At 39.3% G+C, this 18,949-nt stretch overlaps 1 protein-coding gene across 4 annotated transcripts in view; it reads right to left on the reverse strand.

Annotated features, from left to right (window-relative positions):
• Nucleotides 1–18,949, reverse strand: part of LOC119743568 (neurexin-1-like) — a 111,719-nt gene that overhangs the window by 66,632 nt on the left and 26,138 nt on the right. For all 4 annotated transcript variants that reach the window (XM_038219990.1, XM_038219987.1, XM_038219988.1 and 1 more), the window contains one exon: nt 13,064–14,669. In XM_038219990.1, coding sequence (XP_038075918.1) covers nt 13,064–13,796 — 733 coding nt within the window. In that variant the 5' untranslated portion in view covers nt 13,797–14,669. The remainder of the gene's footprint in view (nt 1–13,063; nt 14,670–18,949) is intronic.

Below are 18,949 nucleotides of genomic sequence, written 5' to 3' on the forward strand. Positions count from 1 at the left end.
AAAAAAGACGACCCTTTAATGTACATGTTCATGTGCAATCATCTGGCTTTAGTGCAAGCGGGAGCCCTCTCCCACCCTAAAATAAGAAGGGAAAAAAACAGTTTATGATGACAAACATAGTGGAGATGATTTCAGGCAGAACCCTCATATTTTACATCAGTCTTATCTCCATTTCTACACTTCTAAATTCCAGGATGAATCTAAAGCCCCAATCAGTAGCTCCCATCCCCCCTCTCTCTCCCCCCCCCCCCCCCCCCCCCCTCTTTAACCTGCCCTTTTCCTCTCTCTGAAGGGACCGGCTATGTCAATTTACCTTTTTCTCATTTCCCAGAGATGAATGTTTTCTAGCCCTGGCATTGACGTTGGTCACGGGTGAGAGATAATGAGACGTGAGGGACATTCAAGAGTACATGCAGGCACGCGATAGGAGGCCGCTACGGAGGTGATCCGAGACAAACGGATTTTTTCCCGTTTTTCCCCGCGGCCCTTTTGTTACACTCCCGAGAAAGGGGAACACAAGAACGTACACATGTTCTTGATGAAAATATGACCAACATGCAGTACTTTTGGGACATGCATCCCAATAACATTCTAGCATTATTATTTCATACGGTGTGCCGTTATCAAACTAACAGATTTCGGATCATTCATAATCCTTCTGTGAACATTCATGAAGCATGCATATATCTAAAACAAAATCCAGCTGGCAAAGAAAAAAACTAATGCGCAAACTGAAAATGAACAGAACTGTCTATAGCATGAATATTTCAAATGCACATTCAAATCCAAGCAAATGAGCCATATCTTCACAGAAAATTGCCTCCATTTGGTCACGCTCTACTTAACCGTTACACTTTCACATCCTCGACCTTTCAGAATGTCCTTGCCCGCATACTCAGTCGATTGTTTCCATGTCCAAATCTTTCTTTCCAAACCTCTCCATATTTGAGCAATTAACAGCACGCCAATTAAACACTGTGACTCATTGTCCCCTGATTAATCATCACCAGACAATCAATTTGAATTCACAATCAGCGCTCTTATGATCATAATCATGCTGATATCATATCACCATCGTCATCATCACCACAATAAATATAATCTTCATTATCACCACAATCACCACAAATCATAGTTGAAATCACCACGTTAAAACCATTGTACAAAATCACCCCAACGCAAAAAGATTAACGATTTCTTTATCCTCAAACCTGAACTATGCTCTGTCAACTTCCGATGTTCAAGTCATTTTTCACCCCCCCCCCCCATACCTCCAGCAGACTCGAATGGTATGCGGTGCTTAATGAGCTGAATCCTACCGGAAATTGGACATCGGTCATTTTCAACGATGACTTGGCAGCCGTGGTGTGTCATACTCATTAGCCAGTCCGTATCATGATTGATTCTCATTTCTTATTTGCATGGAACCATCTCCCTAGATCATGTTTTGACTCTTAATGCAAAGATTCCTGCACATTGTCAGAATGCTTCCCTGTATTTAACCCTAACCTTCCCAAAATCCTCTTTGCGAAACTGAGGATTTGGCAGGATTGCGGTTATATGGCAAAAATGTGTGGCTGATTTTGGAGGATGCAATTTGTCAAGGTCTTGGGCCGGACCTTGTTTAAATACTCAGCCGTACATAAATTTACGACTAGATTAAACTTGAAATCCTCAGCACTGCTCCAGGATGTCACTGGCTCTGCCTCAACATATTGACAGTGATTGTTGGAGGATTGAGGCAGTGGTCACCCCTCCAAGGACCACATTCAAGAAATAAAGAAGGATTTTGCAGGATTAAGACTGTATGCAATTTTTACATGGAGGCATGTTGGAGGATTTTGCAGGACTGTAGTTGAATCCTAGCAAAAAGGCCTGGGAATTAGGGTTAAAGGTGCATAATGGACCCCGTTTGAAAAGATTCAAAAATGAAACTTCCAAAATATCATGAAATATATTCCTACCTAATTGTAAGCAAATAACAAAATTCCATCTGAAAAGTAAATAATAGGATAAAGCATCCTGTGAATTCATTGGGCATAGTATGCTGTCATATTCGAGAAGAGAGGAATTACCATCATTTCCTCACGATGGTTTGTTCCTAAACCATCGTGATTTCATGCTTTGCGTTGAGAAAACTGAAGTATCATTTTGATTATCAACTTGAAGTATCAACTTTTGATCAAAAGTTGTCAGGAAAAGCATCAAACATACCAAAAAAAGTGCATTTCACAAAAGTTTTGGCCATTTGAAAAGGGATGTCTCATAAATTTCATACTTAAATGTATCAGAGGAATAGATATATTTGCATAAAAGATGTTCTCGTATAAAATTCACATTGTGGACTCTTTACAGTGTTGTAGTACTTGTAATCGACTCGTACTCGTGTACTTTTTTCCATACTCGTACACGTACTCATCATGGGCGTCGCCAGGATTTTTTGTAGAGGGGGGCAAAAAAAAAATTTGCCCAAAAATGCTTGTATTTCTCAACACATTCTCGATTTATCAGTTTTAGAGGGGGGCAGAGACATTTTGCCCCCCCCCCTCATTAAATTTACACCACTTTGTCTTCGCACCTCTTTTTCTCTTCTTTTTTTCTTTTCTTTTCTTCCTTTTTTTTTTTTTTTTGTTGCTTTTCCAGGGGGGGGGCAAGTGCCCCCCCTTGCCCCCCTCGCTACGCCCATGGTACTCATGGAAATGTACTTGTACTCATACTTGTATTCATGGCAAAGTACTTGTACTCGTACTCATAAAAAAGTACTCGTACTCGTACTCATGAAAAAGTACTCGACTACAACACTGACTCGGCATGTAAGTTCACTCTACACATGTTATTTTGAAGGAGCAAAGTTTTTGAAATACAATTTCTCAGGGTCTCTCAAATGTACTAAATGCAAAAGGACATCACAGCCTACAGCCAACCTTGGGTATGCCGATGTGGTAACCTGGTGATTCTATGTGGCTAAAGTACTGATGTGTTTTGAAACCTCTGAAAATAGTGAACTGGGGCGACGACGGTGTTCCAGATAGAGACGCAAAATATTTTGAAAGAGGAGTAAAGGTGGGGAACAAATTGCCATTGAACAGGGATTGGGGGGGGGGGAGGGGGGGAGGGGGGGGGAGGGGGAAGGGAGGGGGAGAGGTACAAACTCCCAGGAGTCTATTATCTGGTTTTAAGATAACATGTCCCAAGTATGCAGACTCATTGTCTGGGTCATCCTGCTGATGACTTCCGGTCAAAACCTTCAGGAGCACAATTTTGTTGTTGTTATCAAAATATAAGACAAGATTTGAGATCAACCGGGCACATTTTTTGGAAGTGCTTCTTTAAGTAATGCACTTGACTGGGCCTTGTTTACATATAATACACTGCCACTAAGACATTCTCAAGGACATGACAGTGTCTATACTCTTAAGCTTCTCACCATGGAGCTTTAAACCACCGATACAATTTGAGCAGACTGGGAATCCTCGCATGTACGCCATTCTCCATGAGGGACAAATTACAAAATCTTGTTATGCCTTTAATTTAATATAGATGATGTCCTTAGTATGGACCACGCAATGGTCAGAGGGGGTGACAACTGACAAACAAGGGCAAAGCGATGACAAATCCCCATAATGCCCCCCATAAAATGTAATGGACACTGCGAAAAGCGTGGGGTGTTGTCGATTTTATGTGGCTCTTCCGTCGAGTGTGAAATTCATGGTTACTTCACGTGGGAAATATAACTCTTTTGGAAAACAAGGTCTAGCAATAAAGGTAGAATGGACCATTTGTCATTTGTGCCTTTTTTTTGGTTTTATGCGACGAAACTGCTCAAAATCCACTCTACACAATGTACCTTTAGAAACAAGTTCATAAGCTGTGCGGTATTTTAGGTTATTTCTTGATCATCACAAATTTTTGTATCCACATGTACATGTACTTAAGACGATTGTTAAATTTACAACATTTCCAAATCAGATATTCAATTATGGTTTGCTCTCCCTTTTTAAAAAATGTGTTTCAATTCGGAATTTACATGTCACTACATGTATTCATTTAATTCTTGCATTTAAAATCTGGTGAATACATACTTTACATGTATGAAGGCAAAATCCATGAAAACAGACAGGTTTTCAAATCTAGAATGTATTAATTGTGATGTCATTTAAAAATTAACAACATTGGTTCAACACCAACACTATTAAATCTATTCTATTCTACGGCTCTTATATTTAACTTCAAACAGAAAGAAACTTAAGGTGTTTCATAGTTATGACCAAGCTTATTTTTTGTGTGAAATGATACAATGGAGCAATAAGACTTTATTTGTTTATTTATATTTTATCTATTTGTTTTTATTCAATAATTATTCTGCATTCATGAAAAGTTTGTTTGCTTTAGCCATACAAAATGAAGCCATAAAATATAAATAAAAAGCTATCATCAGGCCATTTGAAAGATTCTGTGAAGTGTTGTTGCAAAATAAGACATTTTGTTCCTCTCGGAACGCTAACGGGAGGCGCACTGATGAAGTGTAACTGACGTGCCCTTGCACGGAGAGTCCATTTGACGCACTTAAGGAGCCACGCCGATTCTGTTGAAGTATTTTCCGGCGTTTATTGATCTAACACCAAAACCTACATGTCAATCAGATTAGGGCCTTATTTCTGGCTCCCCGTATTTACCGCGACCTGCCTTTCCGCAATGCGTCTCGGCAATTTCTAGGTCAGGCAGGCATGATGATTACTATGCAAACTGCGATTTGCTGGAATATGAATTTTTAAGCCGCTGAAAAATTCATGATGGTGTGTCCTTCGTGACCTGCTTTCCGGTCTGGTTTTTTGTTGAAACAGTTTCAGGTAATTGTTAAGTTGCTAAAGTATGTATATGTTGTTGTTATACAAAAGCTTGCATTTCTGTGATGTATGATGATTGCATACAAACTGCAATTTGCGAATATATGAATTTTACGCTGCTGAAATATTCATATAAACATGTAGGCGCGCATCCTTGGTGACCTGGTTTCAAGTCTGTTTGTTGAAACATTTAAAGGGATTGTATAAAAGCTATGATGCGTGCCACTATAAGATGTATGTTCATGTTTAAGATTCCTTGATATTTGGTCCAAATGAACATTTCAATCATACAATGCCAGTTGGTTATAAGTTCTTTTAATTAACATAAAACCTTATATTTCTTTTCCTTATTGATAAAAAATGTAAAAAATACCACTTTTTATTAAAAATAAAAATCTACCAACTTAACTTTTCCATTACAGGTGTGCACCACTGAATAATTTCTTTAATTTACGAAAATAATGTTTGTTTCCAGAATTATTTTAGTGCCTCAATGTCTCGCTCCCTGGAAACATTTTCTGAGGTGAAAGACAAGGTACTTCTTTCTTTAAATAGGAGTAGTTTCTAATTTGAAGAAAACCTTTTTTAACAGTGTCAGCACCTGACTTTTAATTTAAATGCCTCACTTGTATTCACACCAAACCAAATGCCAATGAGCTGAAACAAAATAAGTGCCCTGCTACAACATAAATTGATAGCGTTGGCAATAAATTGATCTAAATTGAGTTTGTCTGGCACGCATTAGGCGGGGATCAAGTATTCTCAACCGACAGATATGAAAGCTTGCTTCTCAAATTTGGCAAAGGCGCAAAACACTGCTGGGGTATCAATTACACTCATTACTGCCAAATTCTGAGGACGTGTGCTGGTTTATTGAGGACAAATCCATACACAAGAAAAACAATGCAGCATCAGTGGAGTTTTGTTTTCAAGCTATGATTTAAAACACTTTGTCTTTAAGAATAAGGGTTATCAGAGTTAATCTTACGATTTTTTTTATACCAAAGTGAAATTAAAATTTGTGAGGTAAAATTGACAATGATACAAATTTCTTCAGAGGTTGAGACAAAAGTGACTGCATAAACTTTCTACTTCTAGGATTTTAAGAACCAACCCCACTTCTCATTGGCCCATAGCCAGGCCTTGCCAAGTGTCACAGAACAAGATCTCTTATTGGCTGGTTGCCCCTCCAAGCCTTCTCAGCAATTGGTCAAAATTTGTGGCTGTTGATTGGCTATTCTCCTATGTCACAAAAATGTCTATGGGGTTTCATGTACAAAGTTCTCCATAAGAAAGTACAGTGTGTAATGCATTCACAGTGAGATGTTTGCATGGAGTTACATGTAGCCTTCACTTTGCACAACACATAATATAAGAAACAGGACAAGATCAATTGCAAATTTTGCTGCTTATAAATAATTTGATAATTTAGTGATAAAATTGAGTGTTAAGGTCAGGTTCCTTAAAACAAATTTCCAATTGAAGCTACACACAAGTATGTTTGTTCATGACGTAACAAGGGACTTTTCTGTTTTTCCCCCCAATTGTTAAGTGATCACGCCTTATCTGATTTGTTCACAAAAAAACATCCTTTTTGTGGAGAATATATTACAAATTTACAAAACAAGAGTAGGCAAGCCTGCACAAAGCTGGTCCCCAAGCCCACAAAATAGCTGTTCACTGGAAGTTTTTTCATGCATTTGGTCTACAGATTTGATCCAGATTTAGCCCATTTGATAGTGTTACCTATAGGATAGCACTACCTGGCTCACAATAGGGGAGTCAGTCAGTGAGTCAGTGAGTCAGTGAGATACAATATGAGTACAAAAAGGACACTAGGCACAAGCAATATCATGAAATAATTACAAGGGATGGTCTCTGTAGGTGCCAAGTTTGAAGTGGATCTGATTGGAGATAAACCTTGTCTGGTTAGTTGGACTACATGTATCTGAAGCAACTCTTTTCAAGATCTATTGGGATATACATGTAGCTTGGATGACCTTTCCCTTTCTAAAATATTCAGCACAAAGATTCTGTAACAATGGGATAGAACCCCAATTATTTGACAACTTGACAACGAATAAAGCTGAGTAGATGTATTAAATTAATCAACACTACTTAATCAAATATATGGATTGCTGACCTGACTTAGAAAGTCAATTTTTTAATGAAGTCATCGTCACCTCACTGACTGGCATTTCTGGAAATTTAAAACATTTTGCCGGACCCTAAACCGTAGTTTGATTTGACATCCGATCGGAGGTTGAATAAATAATGAATGTAATCTAGAAGAAATAAACAACTAAATCTGTTGTTACCACGTAAAGCTTAAAAAAAAAAAAAACCGAAACAACTTTGAAAGGTTTGGAAGGTCTTAATTTTCAGGCCTCAGGGAGTCTTTCTGGAAAATTTAAGTATTCCATAGAAAACAACTAGATTAGGTACCCTAAATACATCCTTGAAACGATAACTCAGTAAGCATCGCAAGCATGCAAAATCCTTCAACTTGTAGATTTTACAATGTATCTCTTTGCAGGGTCCCTTTTGCAACAAGTGTCTGATTTTAATCCGGTGCTGTTCAGGTCTGCCTTTTTTTTAGGTAGACTAGGTCCAAAACTAGATTTGGAATGTATTTCGCTCATACAGCAGGGCCCCAACAAGCATGGTACAGCTGCCATGGCAGTAGAGGTTACTATCAACAAGATGAAACAAATTCAGTCTTTGGAACTTTGGCAGTGCTACCCAGGAAATTTTGATCATTTCTCTCATGTGAGCTGTATATTTAAGCTAATGCCTGTGTGTGAGGTATGCTCAGAATTTTCTGGGAAGCACTGCCAAAGTTGCGAACACTGGCTTCAGATCTTGTAGATTTAGACCTCTACCAGAACGGCAGCTTTACTGGTACCTTGCATGTCAGGGACCGGCTGCTTTAGAAGACTAAAAACCTAATCCAGTCTTGGACAAAGACTAGTTTTAAAGTTGAGTGAACTCCGCAGAACCCAACATGTTTACCCTGCTACATGTTGAATCTTTTACACGAAAATCAATGTCATGCAACAAGAGGGTAGTGATGATAGATATTTTTTAATTAAAAAGGATTGTGGCTGACAATGAGGTGGGATATAAGGTCCTGAATGTAAATGAACCCAAATCAATGGGTCCCCCCCCCCTGAGGTGTTAGCTTGAGGTGCTAAGGTTGCGGTACACTCTCAAAAGATTAAGACAAAAATCTTTGTGCAAACTGCCTCCTGTGATGTGGCGTAACAGACTGGAAGGAAGGGTCCTGTGATTGATTTTTGTGTCTACCGCACCACGCTCGCGTGATTACAAGTCGTTGCTTGGGCGTAGCCTACAGTCATCCTGCATTAAAGGTATCAGATACGGGAGGGGATACACACAAGTAGGATTTGTCCGATCATTCTGCGATATCTCGTTCTTTTCGTAGCAACGTTACTTTCTCATGATTGAACTCTGAAGTTTAATACTTCACAGAGTTTGGATTTCCCTGCCAATGATTGCATTTTAAATTGGATTTGGTCAGGTACAAAGTTGAATCAACAGGTTTATGCTATTTTATCCATTGGCTTTTTTCCCCACAAACTATTCTCCATTTTTAAAATAAGTGACTATTATTTGCTTCCAACTTAGATTTCAGATGAGGGATATTGAGCCATACAAGGGAACCACCGCTTTCACTCAAGTGAGGGATATACAAGGATTCCAACTTGGTTTGTAGATGAGAAGTATTTATCTACAGATTCCAACGTGGGAATTGTACTCTGGTTTACAAGTGACGGGTACTTGCATTCACGACCTATTCCAACTTGGGATCCAAGTGAGGAGTATCCACATATTCCAATTTAACTACTCCACGGAGTTGGGTTGCAAGGGAAGAGTATGCATGCACCTTTTTTTTTTAAATTTGGATTGCGAGTGGGGGTAGTTTTACCATTAGAAAGGGATACGTGGTTTTTCAGATTGTCATTGCAATAGATACTTTTAAACCAAGCCTCCCTCTGATGCATGTATTCTGTAAAGAAAAAAACCTACTGAATCCCACATGATCCTCATCCATAGTCATCTTTAAAAAAAAACCTACATCTGCCACGCCTGAAATTTCTGATTACAAAATGCTGCATCCTACAACCGCCATGTCACGCGAACACTCGTGGTGTGCGCATGAATGCGCAAGTGGATGGTCGCACGATGCGCACACGTTATTTGCTATCAGACTGAGCATTCACATAACATGGCAGTTATTGGACACAGCTTTTTGATATCAGAAGAACACAACTTAAAACTAAAAGCATAGAAATGTCAGGGGTAAAAATGATCTTATCAACAAAATCTAAATCCAAAAAGTTGCCCATCCCAACAAAGGATGGTCTCACTACATGTGATTTCAGAAAGGGCTCAATATCAATATATTTAAACATATCAAATCTATGTTCATTGCCTTTTGGATTGGTAAACACCAAAACATCCCAGTTCAGATACTAAAACAATGTTACTGTCCAGACAGTTCAAAGCACTTTCCTGAGAATTGTATGATTCCACACCAAAAATGCAAGGACAAAATTTGTCAGACAGGAAATTCATCAATACAGGAATTGAGGAAAAAAACAACAATGCTGATTGGTGAATCTTTAATGATTTCATTTGTCAAGGTCCACTGACTGGCTTATCCTTATCACCACACTGTCAGCAAATTGCGACTTTTTCTTTCTGATTATATAGGCATCAATATTTGACGCTAATGACCGGGATTTCTGATTGGCTCGTCAGCCCATTGTGAGAGATTCTTTCCAAATTACTGGTTAGCCTTGTATTGTAGGTGTGCTAATGGAAGCTGGAAGCTTGGAAGCTGGAAAATTCATTAAAAAGCAAACTATGAACAATCACGCAACTCCATCGAAAATGTGCTGTTTTTGTGTAATAGCCACATGAAGAACTTTCATGGTACAAGATTTTGTATAGGCACTAGTCAGAATTCCACTCGCACATGTTTAATAATTAACTTCTACAATGGTCAACTGACCATTGTTGGAAAACACCGGACTTTTTTTCCAAATACTGCCCCAATTATAATTACTGAGAGCAACTCTGGTCAACCCAAATAGATTTTGGTTCAAAAGAAGCAACATTTATGTATTAACCATTAATTCCTGCGCCCCTCCCCAAAGCACCCTGCACATTACAACTTGTACTGCCACAAACCACGTGAGCACTCTTTGATTTTAAGGATTTACCAAGGAGTATACAGCAAAGTACATTGTAAAAAGAGTGCTAAAGAACTGATTTTTCCATTGACTAGACTCTGGAGTCATTTTGAATTATTGTAACGGTCAATCTTTTGATGTACATATAGTTGCTCCTGTTTCAAATGTTGTACAGTGTAGGCCCTACTTAATTCAAACCAAAATCTTGTTAGCATAAAGTTCAGTCTTTACTCCAATATCAAAACAACATTTTCATAAATCTTGTTTCGTCAGGTGGTTTTTTCCTAGACTTTTATAAATTTTGAATGGAAAACAGCATTTTGACCAAACATCAACGTCGACCACAGCTTGTGAAGTCCTTTACTGACTCTTTGCCTTGTCTAAAAGCCCAATCCACCAAAATTAAGTGTTCTTTGAAAACTGTTGCTAGCCCAGTCAACCAATTGCTTGCCACAGCACCAGAAATAAACCCAACTTGTCCCAATCATGTTGTCTTCCGACTCCGCACACTCGACCTCATGCTCATACATCATTCAAAACAGAGCACATAAAAATTCCACACCACAGATGGTCCAATCGATGCGATCATTCAGCCGCGGCAGTAAAAGAAAAAAATTCCTGGACCTCCCTACAGGATCTCCCCTGGTGGATTTTTCCCAATCAGAGAGTTAATTGGTCAGATATCAAATATCATAACATAATTAGTGCGGGCGTCGAGCTCATGTGACACCGGAATCCGACGACGGACAGTCCACATGCGATGACGCTTCACGACCGACAGTTTCAATCGGAAAACTCAAGCGGAACGTACGGTACATAAACAGACGGTCCTTGCAATAACAATAATAAACAGGGAGTGACATGCTTGCAGCACCTTGGCAGAACTAAACTTTAGTCTGTATAGGAAAGAAATAAATGACTTCAATACCGTCACCTAAGTTCTGAACTCCATTTCAAATTATGAAAGAAATCTCATACAAGTGTATGCATCCTATATTACAAGATCCTACGATGTCTGTCTGTCTGTCTGTCTAGCTGTCTGATGTGTGTGTGTTACTAAAGAGTGTGCACAAGCACAAAATGCAATACTTAATGGAGAGGCTTGGTTATTGTATGCAGGATCTGATACACCGTGCCCTCTGGAGACATGCACACAATAGGGAACAAAACATTGTATACGTCTCCACAGGACAATTTCTAGATGAATACGTCTCCACAAGGTTTTCACGAAATAGATATATGGATTTTACTCAAAAACTAGGAATTTCCAAGGTACATGTATGTTGATCTGTAGCAAATGGTAGAGTTTTAGAAAAGGGATATTAAGTCTGAATTTCAGCCGAGGAAATTAATTCTGGATAAAATAAGAGCATTTTGTAACTGTACTTTCAAACTCGAAAACTAGAACACGAGAACAAAGAAATGTCTCCACAAGGATACAAATTTCAGTATATGTGTACTTACTATGTATAGGTTGGCACGTGAAAAAAATGATTTGTTTTGTTTTGCTTTTTTGGCAAATTTGTTTCTTACAGACTTTGAATAGTTAAATATTACAAAAACACTCCATAACGTATCGCTATAACGTAAAACATTACATTGATGATGAAAAATGTGGTAAAATTGCTTCACCAAGGACTACCACGCCCACTTGGGGTCAACATGCAAATTGGGGTCAAAGAGAACATTAGTACATGTATAACTCCAGTCAATCGCATCCCAATTTCCTTCTTTTACAATTTCAGTCTCTTTTGTATTGTTGACTGTTATGTTGTAATTGGGCTTTTGGGCTTTACATGTTTTTAGGGGGTGGGGGAAGGTTGGACTGCGGAAAACTCAAATAGCTTTGTCCTTTCAAATTCAAATGATAGGCGGTGTGAGGCGAATTTGATGTCACAGAGAATATTCCCTGTGAAATGCACCAGCCTTGAGGTGTGTTCCAACGTTTGTGAATTTGCAGGGCTACCCACATGTATGGACTCCGTTTAAAAACTATAGATGGCCCATCGCGACCTTCTTAAGAGAGTAGTGACCAACATATCACATGTAAATCAGAGGGTCCCAATAAAGTGGACAAAACCAATTTTCAATTGCATACAGTGTGCAAAACAGCGGCAACATGGATCAAGGCCTTAGACCCTCAAAGTTCAAACTATCAAACTCCTTTACTTTCAAAATTAGCCACTTTTCCTCCTAACTCTGAATTTCACTTATCATTATCATCATCATTATTTGGCTTTTGAGAAAGGCACCGCATCACGAAAACAAATTTTAAAAATTCAGGAAAAACACGCGCATTCACAACATCACACTCAACCTTTCATACAAATATCACTTTCGTTTTAACACAACAGAAATGTTTAACTTTGATCTTAAACCAACAGAAATCGTTTACTTTGATCTCACTTCATCTCAAAAAGAAAGCAAAATACACAGATGCAGTGTCTAAAGGAAGTCCATGCGATACAACTTAATTAACAAGATTTACACAGACACAAAACACATACCAAAGCTTCTGCAAAATAATTGACAGACAGGCTTCAGGCAATTTGTTGTTTGTCAGAACATGACGTCCGCTGTAACGCGCATTCAATTAAACATGCAGCAGGCAGTTGTACATTCCTTTGGGCTATGTGTACATATCTAATCAAGCTTTCAGCTGCTCGTGTAAATCATTCATCGCATACATGCAAGTACACTGCATGGACTTCAGCATGCCAATGCAAGATTTTCTGTGTCAGCATTCATCAAAAAAGAAATAAATAAAAGTTGAGTGTTATGTTTTTAAAGACAGCGCTAATCTGGCAAATTGATTTTGACAAATTTGTGGTCATGCAGTTCCATGCTAGGCTAAAAACTTAGGCCAAGTCCAAATGGGCGTTGTGGCTACGGCTCTGAATATTTATTGTTACATTTCAATATCGGAGATCAAAGCCACAGCCAAAAACAGCCGATTTGGACACGGCGTTACATGTGTATGATTTTGTCGCTACTTACCTTCCTCACAGATTTCACCCACGAAACCGGTCCCGTCGCATTCGCATCGCGACCGGCCCTGCTCGCTCACGCACAACCCGCCGTTCTTGCAGGGGTCGTTGGTGCTGCACAGATCTGAGAAATCCTCCCGGACGTTATTGGAGGCCAGCTGTTCTGGACGGCGCCACCGGTTGGGCCGCGCCTGCACCAAATACGCAATGTTGCGTATGTGACCCTTGAGGTGTGTCCGCGACCGAGCCTCGGGCCGCGCCAAGTGCGATCGTCGAACCTGACGTGGGATACCACCAAAGAAGAAGTCCGTCTGTGTTGGGAGCTCAATAATCTCACCATCCATTGTTCCCGATCGTTCGTCCCCGTCCACTTTGAAAGTAAATTTTCTAGGATTGCTTCGTATCACTTCCACGGTGTGCCATTCTCCATCGTCCACATTATCGCCAACAATCAAGGTCCTTCCCTTGTTATTTATTCGCATGTGAAGGAGAAGACTGCCGTCTTCCATGGCAATTTCCATGAAATCCACTTGTTTCATGTCGTCGGCGTACGCCAGCAAAACGTTCGTCTGTTTGGACTTGAATTGGAATCGGAGGGTTCCATTCACGGACGTATTCCACCGCTCATACTGCGTGTATGTATCCACTGAGCCTTCATAGTACAGGGCACCTGTGAGTCCAACACAAGCGATCAAACAGAAACACGACAGACAAAATCTGCCGTTTACAAAGTACCGTGCCATTTTTTGCAACCTTGCCGTACCACTCCTCTCCACCAAAAAAATAATTTACCAGTTACGGTACGAACAAATTCAGTTAGTGTAGTTTGTAGTGAAGCATCGAAATCCTCATGTCAGTTTTGGTTTCCACGGCAGTAGATTCCGCACAGCAGGGTTATCCATCTAACCACAGGACCGTGAGCCCCCTAGGCAGTCAGTGTGTTTACATAGACAGCAGGCATGTTGAGAAACTCACACCCCTTACAGCATCCCGTTGCCTATCACAGCACAACAGTCACCTTCTCCACATGATTTCAAAAAATAACGACAGATGATTCTATTTCTTAAGAGTGAAGTCACACTACGAGGAATTTCACAAGCCTTGATTTCTGTTTCCTTGGTGGGTTGAAAACAATCATCAAACCGACAAGCTCTTACGACGATCTACTTGTACATGTACATGTCTCCATCACAGCTGCGTGCGGTGAATACAATTTGCTAGAAACTGATGGTTTCTGCCATTCGTTTCCTCGGTGGAACAGAATTCCTGGAGATGTGCTTGTGCCCACATGAGAGCTACCTGTGACGGCTTTCATGTACTTCCAATCACGACTTGCAGAGAGGCAAATCTCATCAGTCTTGTTTGCATCTCTGAGGCTTTACCATCAATGAAAACACCGTCTCTCTCTCTCTCTCTCTCAGCAGAATGAGAAAGGAAGCAGTGATTTTGCCCTGTGACGCTCAGGCTTGTGTGTGGCAATGTGCGAACGGGGCACATGTACAGCAGGCTAAAGATATACCTAAGTGCTCTGTGGATGTGCGGTGGTAATGGAGGCGCGTTGGCGAGCGGACACTAATCATGGACATGTATCAGGTCGGCTAGGCAGGTGATCGATCCTGAGAGTGGGGGTGGGGAGAAGGGGAGGGGGGAAAAAAGGGAGAAAAACACGTTCGTTAAACATGTGCACAGAAATTTCCCTGTACTGGAATGATACATTTATCAATTGTTAAATTCTAAACCTTGTTTTTTTTTTAAAGTAAAACACTTAAAAAAAAAATGAAGAATCAATTGGGATTATTTAAGATGTGAAGTGTTTTAAGGTGAGCTACCGTACATGTATTTGTCTGTAGAGAGGCAAAATCTTGTTGAATTTCAATTGATAAGTTAAAAATATAATACCCTTATGCTTCTTCAGTTAGTGTTAGGGGATTTTAAAGGATTGTTCAATGATGTCTATAGCAAAAATGCCAAGCAAGATAGAATTAATGTTCAAATCTGCAGCTATAGGCAGTGGCCTATTGAGCCTAATACCAGAATGTTTAATAATTTTTTGTTTTAATCCATCTCTTAAAATTGACCTTGGACCATTGAATGAAATCTTTAGAGTTGAAAATGTGCTACTAAGAATTAATAGAAGTAAGGTACATGTACTGTATTGATCCCCAACATTTTTGGAATAGACATCAATGATTTTCAATTAAACAAATTTCATGACGTAATTTATAAGCAAATACAATTAGAACTGAGCAAACATGCCTTCAATCTTAGCAAACTGATGTCACACTCAACAAATACAAGGTATGGAGACGGTCTATGCCAAAGAGTCCATGCCAAACAACCCAGGGATGTTCACATGAACACATTTAACCTTTTAGTGCATTAATCTTTTAAAAGGTTTAAATTTGTTTAATTTGACAGTGTCATACTGGACAGCATATGCATATCAAATGGCAAAGAACATAGAAACTCCCATGGTTCAGTTGAAGTCTGATTCTCATCCTGTGGGTAACAAATGGATTAACTCATACATGTATACTTGTAGACTGAAAATAATGAGGGTCTCATAAAATAACTTTTTTTGCCATCTTTTAGGAACTAATTTAAAAAAAAACTGCTGTAACAGTATACACAATTCCTGGGAAAAAACTAATTGCTAAAAGAAGTCAGTAAACAAAAAATATGCTCATCCACTTTCAACCCCCCCCCCCAAAAAAAAAAAACCCAAAACCCTTTAGAAGCTTATTATGTCAAGAATGCCCATTTCTCATTTAAAATGAAACCTAAATTTAATTTTCAACCAAATAAATTTTATGTAGAACCTCTTTCAATTCTCAACATCTGTATTCATGAAAAACCTCAACTTTTGGGGGCTCTAGTCAAAGGGTGTATGTCATGCTTGGAAAGGACAAATTTAAGGAGAGAATAAAGAAAAAGTTAAACCGCTGAAACGAAGTGGCCAAGACGTTAGTGTGAGGGCCCGCTGGTCTAATTGTTGTGCCATTAGAGGGCGCACTATGCACCGTCCACTATCGATTACTAGCATATTGGGCCAAGACTAAACAATAGCTAACACAATGCTTTCACCATTAAAGGGGGCCTCCATGGAGTGTACAGTGAACAGGCTTAGAATGGTCTGCATGTACGCTAACAAGCAGTACTGTTATCCACAAACTGCAATTTACCAAAAATCTTGCAAAACTCTCTTCCAGAACGCTCCTTAGTATCGATTACATACACAGGTCGTACATAAACATCCCTTAAGAGAACAGAGAATTGATTTCGTGGCGATGGTGTATGCACGTAATATCCATACCCGTATGTTGTAGCCGTACAATGTACGTACATACCCCAGGTGTATCTACCTGGGCTAATAGCTCCTCAAGTTTCTCGTCGAGTCTACCGACTAAATGCGCCAGAGCTAGAGACCGCTGCTAGCTAGATCTCTCTCATTTATTCCTACCAATCTAGGTGTAACCTAACCCCTCCGATATGGCCACAGACCATGCAGACTGGATATTAAATCGAGAGCACTGAGTGTTGACAAAAGTTAAAAGGTTGGTGATAATGTTTGCTCATAGGTTTTATTTTTTTATAATTACCTTGCTCACTTTATTGTGTCATCTGCTGCTGACATTAAAAGCCAATTCATTAATTATGATAATTGAGAGGACGAAAAATGTGAATGGAAAAGGCATTATTCTCGAGCAAAAGACAACACTGCAAAGATGCAATTTTGGGGCTATAAACAGCTGTGTACATACCGGTACAAGGTTGTTAATGTAACTTTACATGCCACTGCAATTCAAAAATTACCTTTTTTTTTCTTCAATGTTTGATTTTTAGATTTGAAGGCATAGAAAGGACCTTTGCTGCTTTGCAATTGTCGTAATTTTATGAAATGGACTGATTTAAGGGCTTTCAGTAGACAACCTATAGTAGACATCGTTTCACTGAGCTGTTCAATGTTTTGTGTCCATTGGCGCTGAAAAAAACATGAACAAATGCTGTTCATTTTCAACCGTCAAAGTGCAGCCCACAGAATCTGTCATGCATAGAACCCATAGGTCACAGGGAGTGCCCGAATGCCGGCTCTGTCGTGGTAAAAGTAATTCCTACATATAAAGTAGCGTACCTGCATGAGCATACGCATGAAGTCAACAGTTGACTCGCGGCCATTTAACGGATGTAGTATTTGAGAATCTTGTTTGTTCTCAGCGATGGTTAGGTCCTAATCATCGTAAGTACTGATACAAGATTCTTCTTTTCATTGAGAATGACAGCATACCACCAGGCTCAACGATTTGTTCCATACTATTATTTACTTACAATCAAGTGGGCTATTTTTTTGTTCGTTTCATTTTTTTAGTGTTTGCAACTGATCCTATAAGTAAAGCGACTGGCCAGCTTCAATGAACAGGATTTTTTTCTTCCGTTATGTTGCTCAGTAAATAGCACTGTACAGCGCCCTCTACTGCTCAACCAAATGCCTATTGAACAATTACATCAGTAGAAGGGGAAAAATGACAGGTGTTGACGGCCATGGTTGGAATGAGCTCCAGTTGGCGAGGGATAATTCTTTGACAAATCTGGGTCATTCCTTGGGACTGCTGCAGACTGCCGTGTACTTAATTGCCTGCTGTGAAATGTTCGGTTTCACGTATTTCCATCAACACTGTACCAGTGCATAGGGAATATTGTAGCCACTTCATATCAAGTTCTTGTCATTATTTCAACATTGTTCAATCTCGCCGTGCATGTGCGTGTTTTTGGCTAGCCCTATACTCCAGAGATCAAATGTATCTTATGTTTTACATTTTTTTCAAAGTCCTGTCACTCACGAACAAACATGATGTTTCCTCAACTTAAAGAGTCTCTGATTAAAAGAGACATCTAGTAAGATACTTTGCCATTTAACCAGTTCACGCCGGAGGCCGTGATAACAGGCACTGGCTGTTTTTATACACAGGCACGGCTGACGGGTTAAGACGTCAAGATTGCCTCGACTCGCCTCCGAGTGACGTCTAAAGACGCTCATCCATCGTGCCTTTTGTACACACACACACAAAGTCCGTGTAGTCTGTGGAGTCAGACTCTGTGCTGACCATTGTGTGGGCCATTGTGCACGGCCTATTGTTGTACAATTAATGCTCCAGTGCACACCCCGGAGTATTGAATCATATGAGGTTTCGGCAAGAAATATCGTACAAATACTGCTGAAATTACTCTTGCGAATCAGTATTTGTGGCATTTGGCTGTATATCAGACATTGGCTGGGATTTTTGCCAGAATTTTGCCTTTTAAAAATTTCGGTATGAATATCAGAATCCCTGTCTTAAATTCAGTTTATATAAAATTGGGAATACTGCAGTGCCAGCTTTGGATGAATTCTGGAAAGTTTCCAGTATTTATTTAGTTACTTATTTTGTTTTACAAAATTTGTAAAGTTCTACACACTTCATGTTATTTTTTTTTTTAATTAATGCCTTCCATATGAATTGTAATTGTCAGCAATATGCTGTTGTACTAAAGGATAATCCTTTCAAAGTGCAATGCTGATCTATGCAAATGTCAACTGAATCATTTACCTAATTTACATAACAAAGGTTATGAATAGCAGTGGATTGAACCGGAACCTTAATAGTGTGGAGTAGGAGGCAATCAATAAACGTCAATGGGAGAATACATTTAGCTTCAGATATGATTCATACAGGATAGATCAATGTCGTTTGGCTACAATTTACTGCCAGTAGCTTGTACCTGAATGAAGATTTACTTCATATACATAAATACCTTAGCCCCTAGTTTCAATTTCAAAATTATGTTTTTTCTACAAATTTCTATTATTCTACACATGTATGTACATGCCATTTTTATGATGATATATTTTAATGAGTAT

This window comes from Patiria miniata, unplaced genomic scaffold (genome assembly GCF_015706575.1).
Source record: "Patiria miniata isolate m_02_andy unplaced genomic scaffold, ASM1570657v1 HiC_scaffold_6, whole genome shotgun sequence".
NCBI lineage: Eukaryota > Metazoa > Echinodermata > Asteroidea > Valvatida > Asterinidae > Patiria > Patiria miniata.